This window comes from Dipodomys spectabilis, unplaced genomic scaffold (genome assembly GCF_019054845.1).
Source record: "Dipodomys spectabilis isolate Male_0828 unplaced genomic scaffold, ASM1905484v1 ptg000380l, whole genome shotgun sequence".
Lineage (NCBI taxonomy): Eukaryota > Metazoa > Chordata > Mammalia > Rodentia > Heteromyidae > Dipodomys > Dipodomys spectabilis.
Window position 1 is genome coordinate 115,301 of NW_024871057.1, and position 25,915 is coordinate 141,215.

Consider the following 25,915-nt stretch of genomic DNA (forward strand, 5'->3'; position numbering starts at 1 on the left):
TGCTGAGGACTGAACTCAGGCCCTTACATATGCTAAGCACATGTCCTACCATTGAGCCCAACATCCCCAGTCAATGTCTGTATCTTAGTAGTGGTCTTCTGAAAATGATGCCTAATAGCAGAGCAGTGGGCTTGTTGAGACACTATGGGGAGGCTCAGGCCAGTGCTGTACGATGAAAGGCCTGAGCAGTTGATCTAGGGCCCACGGACCCTTCCTCCCCAACCATTCTGGGTTCTCCCAACTCATGGTTCTAATGCCTTGGGACAATTCATCTGACTCCTCCAGATCCCAACTTTCTCATCCTTTAGAATTTAGTCCCCCACAACTCTTGCAGTTGCTGATTCCATGGTAAGAATACCAGTCCCTGCAGGACTGACCAGGGGAAAGGTTTACAGCCAAAGAGCCTAGCCACTCTCAACCCAATTCAAGTCAACCACAGTCCACTCATTACAGAAATTCTTCTGCCACGGGCCCTTCCTGCCAACAAGGAGCGCCGTCTGTTCACAGGACAGGCCTGAGCTTGAACAGCCTAAATGCCCTCAGCGCTTCAGTCAAGTAGAAGGGACAGAGACTGAGGAGCACGGGGGAAGGCCGAAAGGGCTGTGAGCCCAATCCAAGGGTAGGCTGGCCTTTGTTACCAGGTGTCACAGTGAGTGAGAAGACACTCCCTGCGTGAAAGGAATGGGGAGGCTTCCCACCCTGAGCCAGGCCACAAGTCAGACTTTTCCCCAAGGCTCAGACTTGCTCCACTCAAGCTGCTCCCTGACACCCTCCCCCTCCTCAAGCAGGCTCCAGCCCCTCCCTCTCTTCTCTGTTTATCACTTGGGTGGGACCCAAACCTGTGGGGAACTGAAAATCAACAGCCAACCTGGATTGCTATTGTTTGGTTTAACCGAACTGCTGGCTGGGCGGCCTGGGAGGGGAATGAGGAGGAGGAGGAGGCTGGGGAACACTGAGCAGGCGGCTTCCCTGGCCCGGCCCCCAGCTTTCTCCACGGGGCTACAGTAAGTAAGCAGAACTGTTTTGGGAAGGTGGTTGCTAGTTCCAGTGGACTCCTGACCTAGTCGCCTGGAAAGGATGGGAGTTTAAGGAAGAGGCCACCAGGCTCCAACCTCTTATCCTCATGCTGGAGCCTGGCCCCTCGGCCTCTTGAACACACGGGGGTCCTAATGCCAGCCCTAGACCATGCAAGGCCCGAAGCAGGGTAGTCAAGAGCCTGCATCCAGAAAAGGGCCAAGCAGGCCTGGGTGTAGACAGCCACCTGGGTGCTCCAGAGCTACGGGAGTAGGGGAAGATGGGAAGAAAAGAGAGTGGAGGACACCTAATCTAGAAGGCTCTGGCAGAGTGACCTGTCCTTCTAGCCTCCTGCCCCTTCGCTCAACCAAGCATGACCTCGTCCCTGCTGAGTAAGCCTGGGGAAAAAGCCACTCAGGCCATATCAGCTAAAGATGAGGGGGTCAGAGGGGTTGGGAAGGATGATTGGCTGGCCAGGGTTGGCTTTCTTATATCCTGAGCCCCACTCTCCTCTCCTCTAGCTTTCTCTTCCATTTGCCACCCTCCCCCCCGCCATGAACCCCCTCCAGGAGGCAAGGGGCAGGGTCTGCCCCCAGGAAGGGCTGGGTAGAAAAGGGGCCAGGGCACAGTTAGGTGTTGGCAGAATCAATTAAGAGTCACGCTAATCACCATCATTAAGGTTATAAAACCCCACACCTAGGGGCCACAGGGCTCCCTGGCCTGGCCCGAGGCCCTGAGCTATGGCATGGACCCAGGGGCCCGGCTCCAGTCCCTTTCATCTGAGCATCTCCCGGTTCTGCACAAACAGTAATTAGCACCCGCCCCCGGGGAGCACCTCATTATCCCACAGACACCGAGCAGAGGGGAGGAGGGAAGGGAGAAAGAGGAGGAGGGAAACTGAGGCTAAAGAAACTTCCTTGAACTATGGGGTTGAGCAGGGAGGCAGGCAGGCCTGCCCCTGCTGCCCTCCCTCCCCCTCTGCCTGCTCAGATGGCCTCATTTGCCAAAGGCTGTGGGAGAGCGAAGCCCTCGTTAGGGCGAAGATGGGCTGAGAATGGTCAGAAGGAACAGTTAGGTCCTGTACCCAGTATCGGGGTGCAGCCCTTTGGGACAGGTCCTATCAGAACTTCCCAGATGCCCCGAGGCCATCCCCCCCCCAAGACTCCCTGAGTCTGTCTCTAGAGCAGTTATACCCTTCCTGCTCCATCCTGCTCCTCCAGGGAGAGGCAGCTTAGCAGACCGAGGGGACAGAAGCATGGGGGGAGGTCAGCCTTCACTGGGTAACCCAAGTCTCACCTGTCTCTCATTTCAGGGCAGCAACATAAAGAAAGGAAAGATCCAGGGCCGGGAGTTAACAGGTAACCAAGCCCTCTAGTACCCCCTTCCTCCAGCCAGGGAGCTGCTTTGTGATGTGTAAACAGCAGCTCTGTAGAGTCTGATGTCATCTCCACAACTTCCTCACAAGGTTGCCGACATCCAAGTCATCTTATAAAGAGAATGAAACTGGGGGGGCCGTAGGCCTGCCCTGTGACACAGGGTTAGTAAGGGACAGAGCTAGCTGGAGTCTGATCACAGGGGCCTGTCGGACTGGGCAGTGCTTGTAACTTCCAAGGCCCTCCCCTCCCTGCTCCCAGCACCCTCTTACTCCCATTCCCCCCCACACACCCCTACCCGCCCCTCCACCCCCAGGGTGCTCTCTGGGCTCCATCTGAAGGGATTGCTCAGGTGGTGAGCTCACTGCACACAGGGACTTAGTATAGCCATCTCTCAGGCTGTGAAGCAGCATGGGCTCAGGTTCCTGGGTCCCTGGTCTCACCTCCCAGAGCCTCAGTTTCCTCATCCAGAAAGTGGAGACAGTTGTAAGTGAAAGTTATGCATCTAACCCAGGGTCTGGTCAGATGAGTGGCTCAATGGGTACAGAACTCCCTCCCCCCACCCCAGTCGTTCCCCTCCCCCCCTTTACATCTAGAGATTTTGAGTGGATGATTCTTTTGGTGGGCATGCCAGGATTGGGGTATGAACCAAGTGCCTGAAAGCTGTCCCTTAGCTTTTTCCACTCAAGGATGGCACTCTACCACTTGAGACCACTTGAAACACAGCTCCACTTCCAGCGTTTTGATGGTTAATTGGAGATAAGAGTCTCACAGACTTTCCTACACAAGCTGGCTTTGGACCACAATCCTCAGATCTCAGCCTCCTGAGTAGCTAGGATTACTAGTGGGAGACGCCAGCACCCAGGAAAGTGGATGACTCTGATGTAATGCCCTGGTGATGGGGAAAAGTCTCCAGGTCCCCTGAGGCTTCATCCCCCATTGCATGGAACAGCCACTGGCTTGAGTACAAACCTCTGACTTGTCCGCACTGATTCCTGTCCTTGACGGTGGAATATGCCCACCTAAAGGGTCCTCAGCAACCCCAGTGCCCAACAGTCTTAAGGGATACTGCCCTGCCCTTCACACACCAATGCGCACAAAGCTCAGAATGCAGGGGCATTCAGCATTGGTGATATTGGAGAAGAAACACGGATTTACCTGAATTCACACACACACACACACACAGTCTCTCCAAAACAACCTAGAGCTAGCCCCACAACTCTTCATATGCACAGATCTGTCCCTGTGTAAACCCTCAGACACACACACACACACACACACACACACACACACACACACACACACACATCTGCGATGGGAAAGATGGAACAGTCAGGAATTCCCCCAGCTGTTGGCACGCTGTAAGCCCCGTGGCCGGAAGTGCACTATAAGGAACACTGTTAGCAGTGCCAAACAGTTGATTGCTCTTTTGTTTCAAGGTCTTGAGAATAAAGGAGGGGAACTGAACAGCCGTGAAATACCCACCCGTGCTCCCTCCCACCCACAGCCTCATCCAAAACACTCCTTCCCCACCCTTCCCAGGAAGATTCTTGACTCCAGCCTGCTTCTCCTCTTTGGAGAGAGAGATGGAGAGAGGGGAAGGGAGTGGGAAAGAGCCAAGCACTCTTGGAAAAGACCCAGTTTGAAAGACCCTCATCTGGGCCAACAAAACCCTGGGTTCCTGAATACACTTGGGAGAAGAATGAGGGATATCTCCACTCCATTTTTATCTCCCCTCCCCCCCAAAAAAAACAAGCAAACAACAAACAAACATACAGAAAACAGTATGGAGGAAGAGTCAAGGGGAGGGAGATGAGCCTTCTCTCCAAGGCCCCAAGCACCCAACTCCTTCAGCGCCTGTGATCAAACCTTTGAACCCAGTTCCACCCACTCCCATAACCACTTCCAGATCTTCCAAACCCAGCCAAGAAACTGGCTTCTTTAGGGATTGAGTTCATAAGGAAATGCTGAAAAAATAAATAAAAACCCACGGCCAAACACACTCACAAGGGAAGATGGGTTTCTCTTGAGACAGGAAACACAGCAGGATAGACTAAAGCAAAAACAGGACAACACCAACACCCGTTGGCCCAGAAAGTCCTGGGAACCATGCCAAACCATGCCAGCACCTTAGACCAGCACCTTAGCCTGGAGCCTTTCCCCTCTATCCCCCCATCCCTACCCTCCTGCCCCCTCCCCTCGCCCCTGACCAAAGGTGAAATCCTCATAATGTCTAATGGGAGAGACTCAGAATGGTCAGCAAGGACCGTAGAAGACAGGGACACTTTGAGCAGCTAAAGATGGCTACAAGCAGAACCTCTCTGCCCTGGGTAGCATGTACCCGAGCCCACCTATCTATTCTTTTCTTGTCCTGCAGCCTACCGCCCTCCCACCCCACCAGCAGCCACGGGCTTCCATCGCTACCAGTTCTTTCTCTATCCTCAAGGAGAAAAGATCATCTCTCTCCTTCCCAAAGAAAACAAAACTAGAGGTAAGGCTTTCCCATTCCCAAGGTGGATTCCAGGGTGAAACTGAAGCTTTGTGCGTTCATGGGGGGGTCAGAGCCTTCATGTGGGAGTTTTAGAGCCTTGACCCCCACCCAAGAGGCTTAAAGACTGGAGTCAAACGATGGGGTTTCTTGGTAATGAACTAAAGTGAGGGTTCTAAGAGATGTTGGCTTTCTGTGTGGGGTCCTCCCAGAAGCAAATCCCGTAGACCAACGAGCACCCCCAAAAACTTTGCACGGCATGTGCAGGCAGCACCCCACAACATCTCAGCAGGTAATTGTGCCCTATAATTGAGGCCAATCTGTGCTAGAGGGCCCTGGAATGCCACTCTGCCGGTCTGTCTTCATTGGTGGCTAATTGCTTGCTCTGCCCTGCCATCTTCAGTGGTAGGGCAAAGATGTCCCCAGACACACCCCCTCCACCGGGTTCTCTGAGCAGCCCTCCATGAACTCTAGAAAGGACCCATTTTCAGTAGATTCCTAACGGCCAACCCAACCTGCCGGGCTTAGCCCTCACCCTTCTATCTCCAAGGCTGGGCAGCAGGAGGAGCTGGGGCCTGTGGTGACTCACCTGTGTGAGCCACACCCTTCCTCTAGCCTTAGATTTCTCTTCAGGAAAATGGGAAATAAATTAATCCCTATGCACTCCATCACCTCCCCAGTTTGAGGATAGAGAAGGTCGTGTAGAATGCACACGCGGCGGCAATCTGAAGGTACAAAAGGTGGCTCCCTCAGGCTGTCTGCAAAGGAACAGGGAGGGTAGGTATCAGCTCCCATTTCCTCTCCCCCAGTGACCCCAACCAACCTCCACCCACTGAGAAACCAGCCCAGGCATTGTCACATACCCAATGCTTGAGGCCCCAAAGGAGAGGAGCCAGAGCCCAGGGAGGCAGTAGGTCCTGGCAGAGCAGTGGAGTCCTTGAGATGATGCCAAACAGGGACCGCCAATGACAGATGGCCCCAGGCACCCAAAACTGCGTCAGTGCCACCTTTCCACCCATGAACCCTCCCCAGGTGCCCTCAGCCCCTGGCCAACCTGCAAGACTCTTTCACGGCTCTGCCAAAAACACACTTTCAAGTTTCCATACAAAGAGACAAGGGAGTAAAAAGTGCATCTCCCCCAGGCCAAACAAGTTTCTTCAGCATCCTGGGTACCAATCTCTCCAAAGATGTCTGGAAGCCCCTTCTGCCAGCCCAGCGATCGTCACGCACACCGTCTCCTACAGCATTCCCTAACCTGAAGATTCACACTGAGTTAAAGCAATGTCTCAGGTCCCCCACCCCCCTTGAGATTCCAGGGTCCCAACACCAAAGTCTTGGGCAGAATCATGCTCAGACAGGATCACACCAAGGAACCTCTCCAGGCACTTGCTGTCTGTGGAAAGATGGAGTGGGAAAGCAGAAGCATTCAATGATGCCAGGAGGAGCAGTTTGTGACAGTGGCAAAGACACTGCCCAACTCTGCCAAGCCAGGGCTCCTGAGGTCCAACTACAGATTCACCTCCAGGAATCACAGCGCCCAGAACACAGGTAGCAAGGCAAAGACGCTAGAAATGTGTGGGACCTGAACTCCAGTATCAATCTCTTGGGATCTTTGCTAGAACTACAGGCACACAACACACCCATGACCCACCTTCCATTTACAGGAAAACTTAGAACGTGGGCATGCATCTGAGCCAAATTCTCTTGGGCACCTGTGCCGTTTTCATTTGCTCCCAGACGACAGACTCGGCAGAGGCTCCAGCCTTGCCATGGGATGCCTTCCACAATCCCAAGGTCCCAGGGGATTGGTTTTTCCTTGCCCTCAAGGGGCTTACTGTGACGTAATAACACAAAGCAGCTTATCAGCAAGTGCTTCCTTACATGCTTCTGACTGTGAGGACACTGAAGACGACCAAGTGGGCTGAAGGACCCCCCTTTTGTTGCTGGGGGTCCCCCCTCTGTCCAGGATAGCATAGTCTCTTCAATGAGGGGAAGGGAGCAAAGGTGCTTTTAACATAGGATGGGGAAACGCCACTTCTACTGTGTAGTGATATAACTTTGGGGTGAATCAATGAACTTGTATGGGCCTGCATTTCCTCTCTAGAGAATGAGGAGGTGATCATTTGTAGCCCATCTACAAATCTTCGGGACCCTGAGGCTCAGTGGAAAAGGCTGGGGATGTGGGCTAAGCCCTGTGGAAGAAGATTGGTGTCCTCGATGGAAGGAAAAGAGTTCCCTGGGCCAGGGAAGCTAGAGGCAGTGAGGGGCTGGCATGGATGAACCCAAGACGATTGCAAAAACAGAAACAGCAGTCTTTGCACAATGCCAGGCTCTGAGGGCCTGGCATACTGTAAGTGCTTGGGGACGCATGGAGCCCTGACTGACTCAAGGAGGCCAGGGCACAAGGCCTTGCCAGAGAATGCAGGTCCAGGGACTTGCCTTGGTCTGATTTTTCTCTCCGTGGGAATGGAGCCGGGAGGGAAGGGTGTGGCATAACCAGCTTGGACGTCCCAGGTGAACAGGCAGGAGCAGCATCTAGAGACTAAAGGGGAAAGGTCAGACTGGGTATGGGAATATCCCTGGGGACAGCAGGGCAGTTAGAAGGAAGTTTTGCAAAGCAGTTTTGAAACCAGAGTAACCTACAGGCTCCCAGTGTGGTGCAGGGTTCGAAAAAAGCAAGTGAAGAACCAGTCTGTTGATGATGATGATGATGACGATGGGGCTTTAATTCAGGGCCTGGACACTGTCCCTGAGTTCTTTTGCTCAAGGTTAGTGTGCTACCACGTTGAGCCACAGCACCACTTCCAGTTTTCTGGTGGTTCATTGAAGATCAGTATCTCACCGACTTTCCTGCCCAGGCTGGCTTCAAATTGCACTCCTCAGGTCTCAGCCTCCTGAGTGGCTAGGAGTACGGGCATGAGCCACCAGCACCTGGTAAGAATCAGCCTTTTAGGAATCGTGTTCTAGTCCTGTTTGAGCACTTGTCCTCCCTAGAAACTCATGTGTGAATGACAGAAAAGGGTGAGAAGAGAGCTTGAGGTGATCCTACTGAATCTGCCATGGCTGTGCGGAGGGTGACGGGTGGCACTTCAGAGCCGAGGGGGTTAAACCTGTCCCCTGGATCCCTCTTTATCCTGTGACTCAGCACAAGTGCATGCGGTCAGCAGATGAGGACATTCACACCCTCATTGAGGCCAGCTCCAGTGGCTCACACCTGTAATCCTAGCTACTCAGGAGACTGAGATCTGAGGACCAAGGTCCAAAGCCAGCTGGGGACAGGAAAGTCTGTGAGACACTTATCTCTAGTTAAGTATCAAAACACCCGAAGTAGAGAGCTGTGGCTCAAGCAGTAGTGCTCCAGCCTTGAGAAAACAGAAAACAGCTAAGGTGCAGCACCAACCCCGGAGTTGTAGCCCCAGTACCAGCACAAACAAACAAACAAACAAAAACCCTCATAGTGAGAGCTTAAACAAGCCACTTCACATCTCTGGGCCTATTTCTACCTCATCAAGCCAACAGGTTAGACTAGCTAGTCCACCGTGGAATGACCTAGAACTGATTTACTGTCCACTTCCTGAGCTCTTGCACCTCTGATTTGGAACATGAATGGAGACAGCTGAGCAGGCTTGACTGGCAAGACCAACCCCAGATATTTGTGTGTAGGGGTATGTGTGTGCGTGTTGGTTGGTTGGTTGGTTGGTTGGTTGGTTGGTGCTGGGCTTGAACTCCTCACTCCAAGCCCTCTCCTGTCATGTCCCCATCAGAGACCTGCTCTCATGGTGTTCTGATAGACTTCCTCAGGCACCTGCTTGGGTCTTGCTTATATCAATCAATCTTGTTCTCCTCACGTTGGCCCTGCTACCATGAGACTCTAAATTCCCTGAGAGCCAAACTCACCTCTGACGTCCTTCTTTTTATCACTTCTCTGTGCCCAGCCCACCGAGGGCTCACACATGTGCGTGTATGTCTGTGTGTGTGACCCATATATCCACATTCACAAACCATTTACACACAGCGTGTACCTCCGTGGTTAACGTCCTCCATCACCTGAAGAGGCAGCCACCTCTGTAAGCACCGTGCCTGCAAATGACAGTCTCCACTTACACATCCTCCCTGTCCCAAGCCCAAGCAGACAAAGCAATCACTCCGCCAGCCTGCTCTGCATCCGCTGACCTTCACCTTGCTGACCGCACCAGGTCAGATGGGCAGGACAGTGCCCAGAATCCCCCCCTACACACACACACACACACACACACACACACACACACACACACACACACGTGGGATTAGTGAAACACCCACCACAGTGAGTGGTTTGGATGTCCGAACGTTCGCAGTTAACAGAAAGGGGATTTTGTTCTGAATCCTGGGGAAGGGCTGTTGACACTGTTACCAGTTCCCCGGGAATCCTTCCCTCAGCCCAAACCGCTACACTGCTGGACCCCGGCACGGGCACAGACAGGAAGCAATTTGCATCCTACAGTCCTGAGCCTGAGAAAGTTCAACCTAATCAGTGGCCCCTTCCTAGGGGAAGGCTGTGGTGAGCCTCAAACTTCTGGGGGGCTGTGGCTCCCCATGCCATACCTCAGCCACTTCGCCCAGAGGTGTCACAAGCTGGCCTCATGCTCTCTCATAAATGAGTCAGGGAATTCCTCCCTGTGTCTCACAGGGTAACAGCTAACTTGCCACAGCCGGAGTCAGGGACCAAAGGAACAAGGCAGAGAGGGAGCTGGGCAGGAGTGCTGGGTGTGGGGAAGAGAGGAGGGAAGAGCCCTAAGAGGAAAGAGAAGCCTGCCTCCAGAGCAGCTGCATCCTCAGACTGTCCCCCTCCAGCACGCACACACACACACACACATACACACACCCCACCAAAAAACCCAAACAAACAAACAGCCCACCCCATGACCTCCCACAGTGGTCCACCTGGCCAGGTTCCCAGAATCCCCCAGGGCCCAGCCTGGGATCACCGTGCAGGCTTGTGGCGGGCAGCTCCCTTCTGCCTCTGAAGGGTCGCACCCACCAGGCAGGGCCAGTAGCACTGGGGGACTGGCAGCCATCCAACCGGGGCCATGCTGGGCAGCCCTCAGACAGGCACCCTTGGCCAGGAGCTACCTAAAATCTCTTCAAGCCATAAGTCCAAAACATCATCCTTACACACATTAGATAAATCGTGGAAAACCCACAGATGTCCCCCAAATTCCAGCCCAGTTCAGCAAGCAGCTGCTACTCCCAACTATTGGAGCTGATAACTGTGAGTAAACTTGGCAGCTTGGACCCCCTTATTCCCCTCCCCCCTTTCCTTCCCCCTTAGCCTCAAATAGAGGAGGAAGGAGACTGGCTGATCCAATCAGCAGTCAGCCTTCCAGAGCAAGGCAGAGGCCCCAGGGGTAGAGCCTGTGCCCTACTCGCCAGTCCTCCTGGGTTCTCCCCTCCAGAGGAGACTGGGTAGCTCCTTGCTATCCTGGAATGGCCCAGCCTCTCTCCTGCTCACTCAAACCAAAGTCCCAGTGGTCCTTCTATCCCAAAGCCTCTCAAGTCAGCTGGATCAGCCACTCAGCAAATACGCTCTAGGAGTAATTGGATGTGATGGAACGAGGGCTTTTCAGCTCCTCAGTGAAAGTCTGTGGATGTCATTTAATGGCACAAAAAATAAAAGGCTCAGGCCTCCCGCCTACCAGTGCCAGGACATCATTAATCTCCGCAGAAAGGCATCAGCGTTCCATCATTGCAGCCAGCCCCGATGAGCCAGACAAATTACAGACCTGAGCCTGGCTCTCGTGGGGCGGTTATTAGGTTGGAGTTGGATTCCTGTTGTTTTCTTCAGGGCCACTTCTGTCCCCTGACCAGAAGTGGTGACCTGCCAGGTGATAGAGTGGAACAGGGGGGAGGGGAGGGGGGAAAAGGGTATGGATCTTAGTTGGCCATAGCCTGGAGGCACAGGGCAGCTCAGAATCATAACCTGGGTCACTGCAACAGCTGCCCAGGGCAGAGGGCCAACTGCCAAGGGTTCAGCACTCCGTGCCTTGCTCTCTCGTTCACCTGAATGGAGGCCTGCCTCCATCGGCCTCCCAACTCTTACATCCCAGACTGAGAGGAAAGCATACTTCAAGGCCACCAGGGAAGGACCAAGTAGCAATTCAGGTGGGAAACGTTTGTTGGCTAGAATGGACCAGGCAGCTGTCCTAGGCTGGCAGGGGACCTAGGAATGAGGCTATTAAAGAGACTCTGGGCAGCAGTGCCCTGACTAAGGCCTCCCTTCCAAGGATTGGTTTGTAATTTACCTTGTGTTAATTATGTTACATCAGAAACTCATGGAGGCCGGGCACCAGTGGCTCACACCAATAATCCTCGCTACTCAGGAGACTGAGACCTGAGGTTCACAATTCAAAGCCAGCCCAGGCAGAAAAGTCTTTGGAGACTCTTATCTCCAATTAATCAACAAAAAGCCTGAAGTAGAGGTATGGCCCAAGTTGAAAAGCATCAACCTTCAGCAAAAAAGCCAAGCAAGAGCTCAAGGCCCCCAGTTAGAGTCCTAATATTGGCACGCGCGCGTGCGTACACACACACACACACACACACACACACATACACACACACACACACACACACCTGGAACTCATGGAGGGCAAGAGTGAGATTGGATAAAGAAGCCACCACCTCCCATGCCTGACAGAGGCCTAGGGAGGCCCTGCCCCCTCAGCTCACAGCACACACACTCTGCATCTGATGGCCCCGTTCTTCTCAGTCCTGCAAGGGGGTGGGGACTAGACTAGTTAGAGCATCACCTTCCCAGTCTCCCCAGGCCTGCTTAGCCCTGACAGGCCCAACAAAGCTGGCCAGGAGTATCCAATAACCACCTCCAAACCAGGCAAAGCCAGCTCCATAGATCCAAAGCGAGTGTCAACACGTGCCCCAGGCCATGTCTAACTATCACTCCCAAGAACTGCTCCCAGACAATCCCTGCAGCTTGCTGGTGCTCAGCAGGTCAGGCATACAGAACCCCTGGCTTTTAGAGGAGCTTTCCTTACTCTCCCTTCGTCCCCTCCCACAAGACATCGCTGAACTTCACCCTAGCTCCTCTAACCTCAGCACTGGCCAGTAAATGAGGGGGTGACGGCCAGACAGGGCTGCTGGAGCTGGCTCTACAAGATAGGGGCCACCCCAGGGGACCAGGCCCCTGCTGGAAGGCTCCAGAACACCAGAGGCCGCCTCCTTCTGGAAGCCTCTCCCCTGTGGCAGGAAGAGTCTGGCGGGCTACCGGTGCAGCCATCCCGCCCCCTTCCTGCATGGCAGGGGCCTCCTGCAGCTCAGGGACAGAGCAGTGCCATACAGGAAGGGGTTTTCCTCTGAGTGGTGACCACGGAAGCCACAGCTCCTCATCTCTCCCCACACGCCCCTGAGGGCCTGACTCACCCCCTCTTTCTTCAAGAACTTGCTTGGGGTCAGTTCCTCTTGCCCTGTGTGGCAGGAAACTAGTGGGGGCTGTGAGGAGTCCTGAGTGAGCCAGAGAAGGAGGCGGCCAGACGCTAGGGCCTGACTTTGTGCAGCAGCTGCCCAAGATGCGGAGAACCACAGGACAGTTGGCAATGGGGCTGAGCAGGAGCCTGAGGCTCCGGGGTCACAGGATGCACGCAGGAGGCATCTTGTAGCTCAGGGAGGCCTCGCTGTCTGGCACGAGGTGAGGCAAATGAGGGCTCATGCGGGTACAGGGGATTTCTTTCCACCCGCCTGCCCTGATCTCGTGATGGGTTTCAATTCCTTCGTTGCCACCCAGGTTCCTTCCTGCCCTCCTTGAGGGGGAAAGCCACCTTGTCGCCTTGGGTGTGCCCTGCACCGATTCACCATGAGCTTTTTCCCTGGCATGCACACATGTGCACACACACACATACACACACATGCACACTGGGGTACATACACATATGTATGTATGTATGCGTACATACATCCTGGCCTACAAAGGTTGTACCAGGAAGGACACCAATTGTACCATGGAAGTACCTAGTGCAGCTAGCATCCATCTAAGGTCAAGTACTTAGCACTTGGGTCACCCTGCCTCCAGGACACTCCTGCAAGTCCCCCCTCTCTCGAGGCCTGGGCCCATAGTTGCTGGGTAAGACAGCACTGAGGGAATGTCAAAGGGCCTTGCCCACATCTGTGCCCTCTAAGAGCTTCCTCACTGGAGCTCCATCCCCCCTTCCCTCTGTGGTTCCCAATGTTAGTGTGTAAATAGCTCCTGGAGCACCACCAGGCACACAGGAAGTCCTACAGGGGAGTACTGTTGTTATTGTGCTTGTGCCTGCTTGACTTTGAGATTAAAATTGTCCTGGCCTAGCCAGGCACCAGTGGCTCCTACCTATAATCCTAGCTCCTCAGGAAGCTGAGCTCTGAGGGTCTCAGTTCAAAGCTAGCCCAGGTAGAAAAGTCCCTGAGACTCTTATCTCCAATTAAACTACCAAAAAGCCAGACATAGAGCTGTTTCTCAAGTGATAGAGTGCTAGCCTTGAGCAAAGAAAGCTCGGGGATGTCATTGTCCGGGCCCTGAGTACAAGCCCCAGCACCAGCAGCAACATAAATAAATAGTTCTGCCCTTTGGAACATCTTTGCAATGCCAATCACCCCTGGGAGGGAAGGAGAGCTCTGGGAAGAATATTAAGATAGACTCAATTTCTCTGTCTTTATGAAAAGGAGGGTGTAGGTGTACACACAGCGGCCTGTGAATCTTGGGTGAGTCTAAGAGAACTTCTAGGCTCTTAGCTCCTTTCCCTTATCTGTCTTGGTATCAGAAATGACTGATCTTGGCCAGGAACGGATGCCTGTAATCCCAGCTCCTCAAGAGGCAAAAGCAGAAGGAACAGGAGTTGGAGGCCACCTGGGCCTAAGACATAGCGCCTCTCAAATACAAATAATAAATGGTCTGGGATGTGGCTTAAGCAGCAGTGTTAACCTAGCATGTGTGAGGCCCTGAGTTCAATCCCCAATACTAAAGGAAAAAAAGGGGGTAGGGAGGGTGAGGGGAAAAAAAGAACTAAATGACTAGATGACTGGTCTCCAGCATCTCTTCCATATCTGATCTTGCTCTGCTCTGGACAAGGCCTTCCCCAAGAGCTTTCTCCACCCATTGCTAACAAAAAGAACCAACATGCTGGCGCCGGTGGCTCACACCTGTAATCCTAGCTACTCAAGAGGCTGCGATCTGAGGATCGCGGTTCAAAGCCAGCCCGGGCAGGAAAGTCCGAGGGACTCTTATCTCCAATAAACCACTAGAAAACCAGAAGTGGCGCTGTGGCTCAAGCAGTGGAGCACTCGCCTTCAGCTGAAGAGCGCAGGAACAGCACCCAAGCCCAGAGTTCAAGCCCCACTGCCACTACCAACCAAAAACAAAAAACAAAAAACCAACAAACACCAAAAGCACAAGAAACTGCAGGACACATGTAAACTCCACCTCAATTTAAATTTCAGATAAACAGTAAAAACTGAAAAATAAAACTTTAGTGCACCCCACACAACAGGTGGGATACGCTTACACAACCAACCTTTTGCTGCTTATCTGATATCCAAACTTACCGAGGCTTCCTTTATTTTCCTGGCAACCATTGACACAGGGTGCCCGAGGCTCAGGGTTTAGGAAACAAGAGCGTGGGAAAATGCCTCTGACCAGTTTCCTCAGCCTCTCCCCAGTGCCCGGGGCTGTGCCCTGCTTACCCTGCGTGTCCACACTTGCCCTAGATGTACCCCTGTTGGGTTGGCTCCCCTCTGAGGTCCCCTCCAGCCTGGGCAGTGGCTGGACTTCTCCAACCCCCAGCCTAGGGATGTGTCTCCCTCTGTCCCTGCCCCTCCAGAGATCCAAGTGCTGTCCCTCTACCTCCACCTGAGGAAAGAAGCTCGGTTGCAGGGGTCAGTGGGAGTCCGGAGGAGACGTCTGTAGACAGGGCATAGATCCCCACCATATAGCCCCAGCAGCTAAGATGAGTGGGTGTCATGGGTCTTCAGTCATGGGGTCAGGAAATCCATGGGGAAAAGGGTATGGGTAGAGAGGGCGAACTGCTCACCGACTAGCATTTCCTTTCTGCCTAGATATAAAGACAAATGTGCTAAATAAAGGGCCCTGGAGAAGGAAGCCCAAGATGGCTTTGGTTCATCCTCTAACAAGCAGGCACCTAACCCTCTGCCACTTCTCAAGGGCTGTGTGAACATCCATGGGCCACCTCTAACAAGGAGCCAAGAGGCATTGTCCCCCACAGCCCCGTGGCCAAGGCCATCATCTGCTGTCTCCCCTGTCAGGCCGCTCCCGGCTCTCAAGAACAGAGTTCTCTCTCACTGCCTCCCTGTGTTCTATCTATCTGTTCTTCTAGGCTCTTGGAAAATGGACAGCTTTCTGACCCGCTATCAGCTGAATGAGCCTGCAGCAAGCACCCAGTTCATGACCAAGAATGCTCAGGACCCAAAATAAGAGGAGACATCATGGAGTCCAAGTCCAAGGACAAGCAGAGATAACTGTTGGGGAGATGATGGGCCTCACCTTCCAGGTGTGTGTCCACATCACCCATCAGTCCGGAGAGGGAACACCCTCTGGGTATGAACCCCTTCTCTTCCAAATTAAAATCATATCATCCAAGGCTTGATGTTTTGCTTCCTAACCTGTCTTCCTTCAAACATCAGCCAACGTCCAGCCCTGGGATTTGGGACTTTCTTATAAATGAGAGCAGATGGGGCTGAAGGGCTGGTTGGAGAGCGAGGAGGTGGAGAGCTCTGGGCCTAAACTGACAAGTTGTTCATCCTTTCTAAGACTCTGACTCCTCAACTGGTTATCAAGGTAGAAAGAAGCATTAGAGGACCGTTGATTTGTCACCTTGGGTCTTGCTGGCTCTGCCATTCACAGCATTGCCCTCAATGAATGTTCTCACACCCATTCTGGCCAGCGTGGGGGAAATGGGGCAGACAGTGCAGTTAATAGGGACTCATGAAGCTTCTGGTCCAGTGGGAAGGGTTTTATGGCTTATCAACAAACCGTAACAAGTGCTTCAGGGCCTAGAAGGGGCCTGGTTTCTTATGGGAGTCAAAGGCTCAGACAAGACCTCTTAGAAGAAGTGATGTTTAATGTCAGAGCTTCAGAGCAGGACAAGGGTTAACTCTGTGAGCAGAGACAAACCTTTGCCAAGCTGCCGTGGCTAACACAGGCATGAGGGCATCTTCCAGGAAAGGAAAGGCCAGTAGTGGAGCTGAAACAAAGTATATGCAAGGAAGGAAACAGCATAGGATAGGTGGGCAAAGGTCACACCATGCCATGTTGATTTTGGATTGTATCCTATACAGCAATGGGAAATCATTGAACAGTAAATAGAGTGGACAGAAATAGGTGTCAGATCAGATATGTGCTTTTAAAAAGCTGTAAGTGACATGATAAGTTATTCAGGATCCCAGGCATCCACACAGAGTAAGACCAAAGGAAGACACTCCTAGAGGAGGAACACAAAGGCACAGTGTTTGTGTGCCTCTGACAATATGGTTATCAAAATGAACTCCAGGAAATGGAAACAAGAGGGTTTTGTTTCCATTGTTGTCATTTTTGTTTTCATTTTGTCTTGTTTGTTTGTCTATCTATCTTTGGGAGGGCAACGGGGGCTCAGAACTGGAGGGACAAAGAGTGAACAAACGCAGCGATGGTATTCACTAGACTCTACATTGAAAATGAACTATATAATTTGTGCGTGAAGATGGGAGGGAAAACTGGGTTAAAGTGATAGAAGGGATGACACTGTCCAAAAAGAAATGTACTCTTTACCTGACAGGTAACTGTAAGCCCTCTGTAAATCATCTTTATAATATTGATAATATCATTTTTTAACAGGAAAAAAATCTCTAAGGGAGCCAGGTGCTGGTAGCTCACATCTGTAGTCCTTGCTACTCAGGAGGCTGAGATCTGAGGATCATGATTTGAAGCTAAGCCTGAGCAGGAGAGCTTGTGAGACTCCTATGTCCAATTAACCACCAAAAAACCAGAAGTGGAGCTGTTGTGGCCCAAGTGATTCCAAATCTTGAATGGAAAAAAAAAAAATAAGGGACAGTACCCAGCTCCCAAGTTCAAATCGCACACACACACACACACAGCTGTGAGGAATCTCATTTTGTATTGGCATCTAAGCACCACAGATTCCTCTGTACCCCTTTTTACTTTCCCACCCAAGGATTCCCTGGAGACATCTGTAGGCTGGCCCCACGCAGACTTTAAGCCATGGCTTCTCAGCTCTCTTCTTTCTACTCTAGTCTTCTGTATCCCTTCTCCAATCCCTCCCTCCCTCTCCCCCTCCCGAACCCCCCCCCCTCCCAACTCTTCCTCTAGGAGTTAGTAAGTCAAAGAGACATTGGTGACTCAAGTGGGCCAAGTACTTTGAGATCCAAGCATTATCTTGAATACGAGGAGCAAATGCTTAGGCTCTAAAGGGCATGGATGGCAGCCCAGGACAAAAGCAACCTCCCCACTCCTTCAACCCCACCAGGAAAGCCTGCAAGGAGAGCTCAAAGAAGAAGCAAGAGCAAGGATCCCATTTACACTGTCATGGAAAGAAGCCTTGGAAGAAACTGTTTGGGTCCCCTATCCCCTGGGACTTTCCTCCACTGCTCACACCCCACCCAGTGCATGGTGTAACTGGCAGCTCTGGCTGGTGCCCGGTGCCAGGATAAATAGAAGGTCAGCTTGCTTAAAACACCCCCGAATCCAGACATATCCTCCCTCTTCTGCTTTTAATTCCTTGTGGCTAGTGTGTTTATTTTGAGTAAGGGAAAAAAAAATCGGATGTTTATCCTTCGAGGAAATTATCAGCTTGCTTCTTTCCCTCCCCCCACCCCACTCCCTTTCTTTTGCCCTGATGTTTGGAGCTTTGACTTTAGTTGCAGGGAAGACATGGCCCCCAAAAGTAGAAAAAAAAACCCACCACAGCTGGCTCAGCTCTAGGCTGAAGCCAGGCCATCCTTGGAAACCACAGCAAAGGACAGCTTGGGGCAGAGGGCGGAGGGCCATGAAGGACCTGGGGGGACCCAGCCTTGACTGCTTTTCACCTGCAGGGTCCTTTGGGTCTCTCACCCCTTCTGTTTTCTCTACCTCCAAGAGGAAACAAAAGGAACATGCAAATTGCTTTGAGATCCCCAATGAAGCAACCAAGAAAAACATGAAGGAACATTCTGACCTGTGATCAGAGAAAAAGAAGACTGACATTTTTGACATGCTCTGGAGTCTTGAACTTGTAATCCTGGCTACTCTGGAGGCTGAGACCTGAGGCTCACAGATAGCAGTCAGCCCAGGCAAGAAAATCCACAAGACTCCTATCTTCAATTAACCCCCAGAAAGCCAGAAGTAGAGGTGGGGATCAAATGGTAGAACACCAGCCTTGAGCAAAATAGCTAAGGGACAGTGCCGAGGCTTTGATTTCAAGTCCCAATATCAGCCCTAAAAGAGAAGAAGAGAAGGAAGAGGAAGAGGAGGAGGGAGAAGACTGACATTTTGTCATCATCATTATCTAATTCCATTTCTTGAGAGCGTTCTACTTACCAGGCACTATCAAAAGTTTTGCGTGAGTATCATGTAATATATCCAGTTCCTAGTCTACCTGGTTCTTCCTCCCTATTCATACAACAGTCTACTAATGCAGGTTGAGGAGAGATAAGGAAGGCAACAGATTCCCTTAAGTTTAAGGAATGTATCTTCTGCTCACTAAATGGTAGTGCTGGAACCTGATGTTAACTCAAGCCCTCTGACTAGTATTTAGAGGTAAACAACACTCTAATTTACTTTTTGGGCAATATAAAATAAAAGTCAGGTCTCTGATTCATTCGAGAGCTAGACTGGGCCAAAGAGGGAAGGCTGGAAGTTCCAGATATTAAAGCTTTAGCCATCCTGGACCAGGTATGATTTATGAGGAAGGTTAGAGCTTCTGAATACTCAAAGCAACAGCCTGGCTGAGTACAAGACCTATTACCACCCATCCCCAGCCACCTAAGGCCACTACCTCAGCTCACTGAGTCACTCCTCTTACCTGCCCCCACATACCTATGTGCTGCTTTAGGAAGAAAGGTGGGAAAGGAGAGAAAGCCACTGAGGAAGATGCACAGGTGATGATACTGGTGATGGTGACGGTGATGGTGGTCATAGTATCGATAATAATTATGACGGTGGCGGTGATGATAATGGTAGAGATAGTGTGGTGATGGTGACAGTGGTGATGGTGCTTAGTCCTGATAGCAATGGATCCAGGTATTAGAACTGAGCAGCCTTGAAATAAGAAGACTTTAATATATACATTTGGTGATGCATTCTGTTGGCTGGTTGGTTGGTCTTTGCTGAATTAGGGAACGAATATAAAGCCTCATGTTGCTAAGCAAGCATTGTGCCATTTGAGCCATAATTCCAAGTCCTTTTTGTTTTTAATTTCTTTTTTTTTTTTTGCTAGTCCTGGGGCTTGAACATAGGGCCTGGGCACTGTCCTGGAGCTTCTTTTGCTTAAAGTTAGCACTTCTACCACTTGAGCCACAGCACCACTTCCAGCTTTTTCTGTTTATGTGGTACTGAGGAATCAAACCCAGGGCTACATGCATGGGAGGCAAGCACTCTACCACTAAACCACATTCCCAGCCCTTTCATTTGTTTCTTAGACAGGGTCTCATGATTTTCTCACAACTAGCTTTGGATCAAAATCACCCTTTGTCCCTTCTCCTCTCAAGTAGTTGAGATTACAGATATGCACCACTACACCCAGCTTATTTTAGAGATAGGCTCTTGATAACTTGCCAGAACTGTCTTTGAGCCTTGTCCCATCCTCCTGACTCTCTCTCCTGGGCAGCTGTATTACAGGCATGCACCACCAGGCATGGCTGGTAGTGTATTTGTAACACAAATTTTCTCACCAAAGAGGCCTCAGTTCACATAGACTATCTACCACTGGGGCAGCCTAGTGACCTGAAACATCTCACTGAACTCTTTCAGACCTATTTCAGGTGAAATAAACAGTACAATGGAAATAAATGCCTTCCTCCCAAGCTAGGTTACGATGGTTGAGAATTAGCAGTGGAGACACCTGAGCACAATGCCTAGCTTGCAGGCTGTTCCGTAAACATGTGCTTTCCTCTCCTTTCCCTACCTCCACCGCACCTGTTCTCCCCAACGCTGCAGTGAGACCTAGAGTAAGGAAGCACCTCTCCCACAGGAATCTTCCCCAAGAGACCCATCAGAGCTCGGCAGCCCCACGGGTAGAACCTACTGCCAAGGGAGCCTCAAGCTCCATCCCAGAACCCCCCTCCCAAGCTAAGCAAAGCCTTGGGTGGAAAAACAGGGAAGACGCCCAGTTCCTTAGCAACTAGCAAGCACTTCCTATAAAGACAAAGACCCTTCACTCAGAATGCTTCATTCCTCCCCCAGCCTTCCCAGGTATCTGATCCTCTTTGCAAGAGTGAGGCTCGGGTCTGCTTCCCCCACTAAGACCTCTGTGGGCCTCTGGCCCCACCCTGCTAGCTAGCCTGTTAGTGCCTGCTAATTAACTTCCCCTCTACCCCCAAGAGCTGCTGGGAGTCACATGAGATCCACGTGCATATACCCACTGCACGTGCACATACACACACACACACACACACACACACACACACACACACACACGTGCACATCTACCCTACTGAGAAAAAGAAGGAAATAGGAAAGAAAGATATGACTGTCCAGTCTGTCACATCAGTTCTAATCTTACCATTCACTGCTGGGTGAGCCTGGACAGGTCAACAGCACACTCTGGGCTTGTTTCCTCATCTACCAAATTATTTGGTATGGATGTTCACTGAGGCCCCTCCAGCTCAACATTCTGCAATTCTGGTTATCAGGGGGAGCGATTTAATTTTTTTTTTTTTTAAAAAAAAAAGGTACCACTACTGTCCCCTTGGCTTGAAGTTTTGAACGCCACCAGAACAGGGAAGAATAAACATTTTCAGGATTAAGAATGAGAAGGAAAGCTTGGTAATCTTAGCTACTCAGAGGGCTGGGATCTGAGGACTGAGATTCAAGTCTAGCTAGGCCAGAAATGTCTGTGAGACTCTTATCTCCAGTTAAGCATCAAAACGCTAGAAGCAGGAGCTGTGGCTCAAGTGGTAGAATGCCAGCCTTAATCAAAAAAGCTTAAGTATAGCACCCAAGCCCTGAGTTCAACCTCCAATACAGACACAAAAGAAAAGGAAAAGGAAAGGAAAAAGAAAAAGAAAAAGAAGCCTATACATCTGGCAGTAGAAGCCAGAAAGCCCTAGTGGGCAGACCAGATTGGAGATGAGTTTACAAATCTGGGGAGCTGAGAACTCTAGAGATGTAGCTAACTCATCCACCCCAGATCCAAGCCTAGGAACCTAGGCAGGGACCCTCAGCAGCTAGTGGAAGAAGCAGAGGAGACCACAGACCGTGAGTCTGCGCTCGAGGACCACGCGCAGGGCCCAGAAGCTGAAGTCTGCCCAATCAGCAGCAGTCAGCTGGGCAGAGGTAGAAGCTTAAAAGGAAGGAGGCTGGACCTGTCAGGAAGGCAGCCAGCAAGGCCAGGAGTTCTCACTTTCATTTTAAGTCTCATGATAAAAGCGAGTGAGCAGGCTGAGCATACTTCCTGTCAGGCCTGAGCAGTAGCCTAGGAACCCCAAATACATTCTTCCCAGGTCCAACTCATACCCACACAGACAGAAATGAACTCTGTGCACATTCACATCACTTTAACACTTTATGACTGACCATGGCTGTGAAGCAGGGCCCAGCTAGCATTGCAGGGACAGCCAAAGAAATGGAGTTCTGTCCAGAGCATCTGTCCTGGAGACTTTTCTTCTGTTTCATTTTTGTTTAGTGTGTGTGTGTGTGTGTGTGTGTGTGTGTGTGTGTGTCCATACTGGGTCTTGAATTCAGGCAGGCCTTATATTCTCACTTGGCTTTTTCACTCAAGGCTGGTGCTTTATGACTTGAACCACACCTCCATTTCCAGCTTTTTTTTTTGAGGTAGGGGATTAATTGGAAATAAGAGAGTCACAGAATTATCTCACCTGGGTTGGCTTTGAACTGCGATCCTCAGATCTCAGCCTCCTGAGGAACTAGGATTACAAGTGTGAGCCACCAAAAGTGTGAGCTCAAAACTGTTCCTGTGTAGCAAAAAAAAAAAAAAAAAAAAAAAAAATTTAATGGACTAAGGCCATTGGGTTGTGTGATGGGAAGGCCTATGGGAATTGGTCCCAGAAAATGAGTAGAAAGAGGAGGTAAACACTGAAGCTGGGGCAGGATGCAGAAGTTTGTGAGGAGGAGAAAGGCTGGAAACCAAGGAACCCATAAGCACCAAATAGCAACCGACCCCTGGCAAGCTCTCCTGTGGATATCCAGACTCACTTCCTAACATGCCTTCAAACCCCGATCCATATACAAGACCTGCAGTTCAGCCTTTGCCCAGCTGGACACTGACCACTGTTGACTAGAATGCAAGTGTCTTTCCTGCTCTCTGTGAGCCATGCCCCGCCCATGCAAACATCCACAAGCGTGCGCACACACATCCGCACACACCTCTACTGTATGCAACCTGCACATACTGTAAATACAGCAGCCCACACAAAATCACATGGTGTACGAATCCGCCAGACACTCCACAATATTGACTCTGCCAAGCTCTTTCTAGACATCCATGCGAGCTGTGTATTCATGAATTGTTCAGACCAGCCAGTACACACATGGATTTACATGCACATGCTGTCTCCACCCATGCACACAGACTTTGATATACCAGCCTACCTGAGTCATAGAGAACCACCCCCATTTGTATTAGACCTTGAGGACCAGACAGGGTCAAATCACAACTCTCATTTCCCAGTCTCCTGATGCTGAATTTTTTGTGGCCATAGGGGAGATTTCTTACATGTGACTGTTTTGGGGTTTGGGGTAGGACAGGGTTCTGGCAGAAGAAGAGAAGCAGACCTTTCCCTGAAGTTCACAAGGAAGGCACTCAGACTGTGTGCCCATCTTCCCAGTGGCCCTATCTCTGGCCCCTCATCTGTACTCTGGCCAGCCAGGGAAAGGAGAAGCTAAAAGTGGCCAGTCTGAGTTACTAAATTGGTCCTCAGTGGAGAAAGGGAAACGCGTCAGTTCCCTGGGGAAGTGGCTGAGCCCAGGACAGCCACAAGCCCCTGGGCTTCTACTCCAATGGAACAAAAGTTGCTCAAATAGATCTGACGCTTTGTTTTCGAGCTCAAAATACCCTGTGGTGGCAGCCGGAAGTGTGACCGCGGGAGGGAAGTAGGGCGATCGGAGAGGATTCATTTGAGTTTCCATTGCAGCGACTTTTTCTTTCATTTGGGGTCTATCAGAAGCTTCTGTACTTCTCCCAGAGAGACTTCAAGCAAGAAGTGAGTGTGGGTTTGAGACTGAGGCTGGGGGACCTGCCACCCCCTCCCTGAGGAGGTCTCAGAAAATGACCTGTTCTCTGATCTTGTCAGAATTTTATCTAGGGTGGGGGACTGACCCAGAGGAAGAAGGGCTAATTCCCCAGGGTAAGGGTCAAGTGGCAGGTGACTTTGCCTTCAGAGTCTGCCTTTCCATAGTGTAGTTCAATGCCTGTTTTGTTTTGTTTTCAAACAAGCATCCTACGCAGTATTTTTCAGACCACCCAGTAAAGAGCCATACAGAGGCAGGCTGAAACTCAGATCCTCAGACTAGAATTCAATCCTTTCATAAGCCAGTGGTACCAACAGTAGCTCCAACTGCCAAGATGGAGGACCAGCTGCCAGGGCATGCCCCATCACTGTCCACACCCTCGACCTAATTTATTTTTCCCCATAATCCTTATCAACACCTCACCTGTATTTGTTTTGTGTCTGTCCCCACCCTGAACACTCATAGGACCTGCATTTCTCCACAGCACATCCCTGCCTTGCCCCTAATGTGAGACAACTCGGCAGGTGCACAATTAACAATTACCAAATGTCATGGGGGGGGGGGGGGAAGATAGGAGGAGGGGTGGGAGGTCATCCAACAGTGCTACTGCCTCAGGCAGACTTAGTAATTAAAAAACGCTAATGTCTGCTATATCCACCAGACCCCAGGGCTAGGTACCCAATGCAGTGGGGTGAGGAAGAAAGACATAGGAAGTGGAATAGAAATATAACCACAAAAATCAAGCCAGGTGCAGTAGCTAATACCTGGAATACTAGCCACTCAAGATGCTGAGATCTAAGGATGGCGATCCCAAGCCAGCCAGAGCAGGAAAGTTCCTAAGACTCTTATCACCAATTAACCACCAAAAACATCAGAAGAGGTGGTATGCCTGAAGTGGTATAGTGCCAACCTTACGAGAAAAAAAAAAAAACAATGGACAGCATTCAGGCCCTGAGTTCAAGCCCCAGTGCCAGCACAAAGTAAATATTTTTTTAAATTAGAAGTTGTTTGTGTCCTTGTGGAATAAATATTGGGTGGGGGTGGATGCAGGAGAGACACATTTATCAAAGGATGATATAAATCAATAGAAATGTAAGCTGGAAGGCTTATTGGCCATCTGAGGTACTGCATGGTAGGAGGCACCAGTGGACAAGTTGTGGTGGCTGAATGGAGGAATGTTTAGAGTGTGAAGCCACAAGACACAGATGTTACATCTTCAGCCGGGCATGAGGGTTGGATGGCATTCCCGCCACCACTTAGGCTAGTAGTTCCTGCCCAACTGGTACCTGGAGATTCGAACTGGTGGCCAGGGAGGCCAAGCGGCACTGCCCTCAGCCAAGGGGCCTATGAACCCGCATTACAGTTCAAAGACAGCAGCTTGGCCTGGGTGCCTGGGTGAGATTTACCAGCTTTTTTAATGATGGCGGGGTAATCACCCTAATGAAGAACTCCCTCGGGGCTTGGGGCAGCCAGACTGCGATGAGGAAACCGGGAGGCCTTGGGAGCCGCCGGTGAGTCACAAGTCACTGAGTGTAGCAAGCTGACCCGCAGGTGGGCGCCAAGGACCCCAACTCCCTTCCTGGCTCTGTGCCCCACTTCAGTGTAGCCTCTGGAGCACGTTGTGGGGGGGATGTTCATGGCCCACCCCAGAGGACACCGCAACTCCTATCCTTGGAACAGCCTGGGCCTGAGCTAGTTCTTGTAGGACCAGTCCCCCAGCTAAACTGATTTCCCAACTGCCACTGGTGCTCAGGTCTGCGCCTGTCTCTGGAATCCCCTCCCTATTTATGACCTGTATCCCCGAGTGCCTGGGTTTGGAGAAGGAGTCATGCTCTGGTGGGTTCTTGGTACCCCAAATATCCTGTTATGTATTGAGCTTCCTATCCTCTCTCCGAGAGACACGTGCCTCAGTTTCCCTGACTGACTAGCTGTAGCTTAAGATTACCCACACCACTAAACCAGGCACACACGTGCATACATGCGCACACGCGTGCATACACACACACACACACACACACACACACACACACACACCCTGCACACTCTGTTCCCAGTGGTGGGAGCATTAATTACAGTTTGTGCTTGGCTTTGAAGATTAAAAAAAATAAATAAAAAAGCCAAGGATCATTACCACTCAATTAATGGGGCTATTACCTCTTGAGTTTATGTCTGATTAATCTTATCCCACCCCACCCCTGCCCCCAGCTGGGGATCCAGGTTGTTCCCTTGTATCCCTTCCTTGGACCCCCTACCCCAGGCTCCTTTTTCTTTTCCAGTTTCTCACTGGGAATTAACCCCCTTTCAAGAATGAGGCCTGAGAGTAGTTGACATATTCCATCTTCAAAAAGTATTTATTGAACGCTCCATGAGCACGGTACTGGCTGCTGGCGCGCAGCAATGAGGAACGCCAGCCCTCACCAGGTGCACGTTCTGGTAGGTGCCAAATGTCGAAATGGGATCGTGTGTATATCAGAGTTTCCTTCTGTCCCCACCTCTACCTGCAGGCCTCTTCATTCATCGAGACAGCAATGATCAACGGGAACCCAGAGGAACCAGCCCTGGAAGGATGACAGTAATGGCTTCCAGGTTTAGAGATGAAAACAATGAAATTAATCCACAGAGGTG

General features: G+C 51.1%; 1 protein-coding gene across 1 annotated transcript in view; it reads left to right on the forward strand.

The window, feature by feature from the left end:
• Pebp4 (phosphatidylethanolamine binding protein 4) overlaps positions 1 to 15,479 on the forward strand; it is a 130,757-nt gene extending 115,278 nt beyond the window's left edge. Inside the window, exons 5-7 of the mRNA XM_042667205.1 lie at positions 2,327 to 2,372; positions 4,765 to 4,878; positions 15,228 to 15,479. Coding sequence (XP_042523139.1) covers positions 2,327 to 2,372; positions 4,765 to 4,878; positions 15,228 to 15,325 — 258 coding nt within the window. The 3' untranslated portion in view covers positions 15,326 to 15,479. The remainder of the gene's footprint in view (positions 1 to 2,326; positions 2,373 to 4,764; positions 4,879 to 15,227) is intronic.
• The last annotated feature ends 10,436 nt before the right edge of the window (positions 15,480 to 25,915 follow it).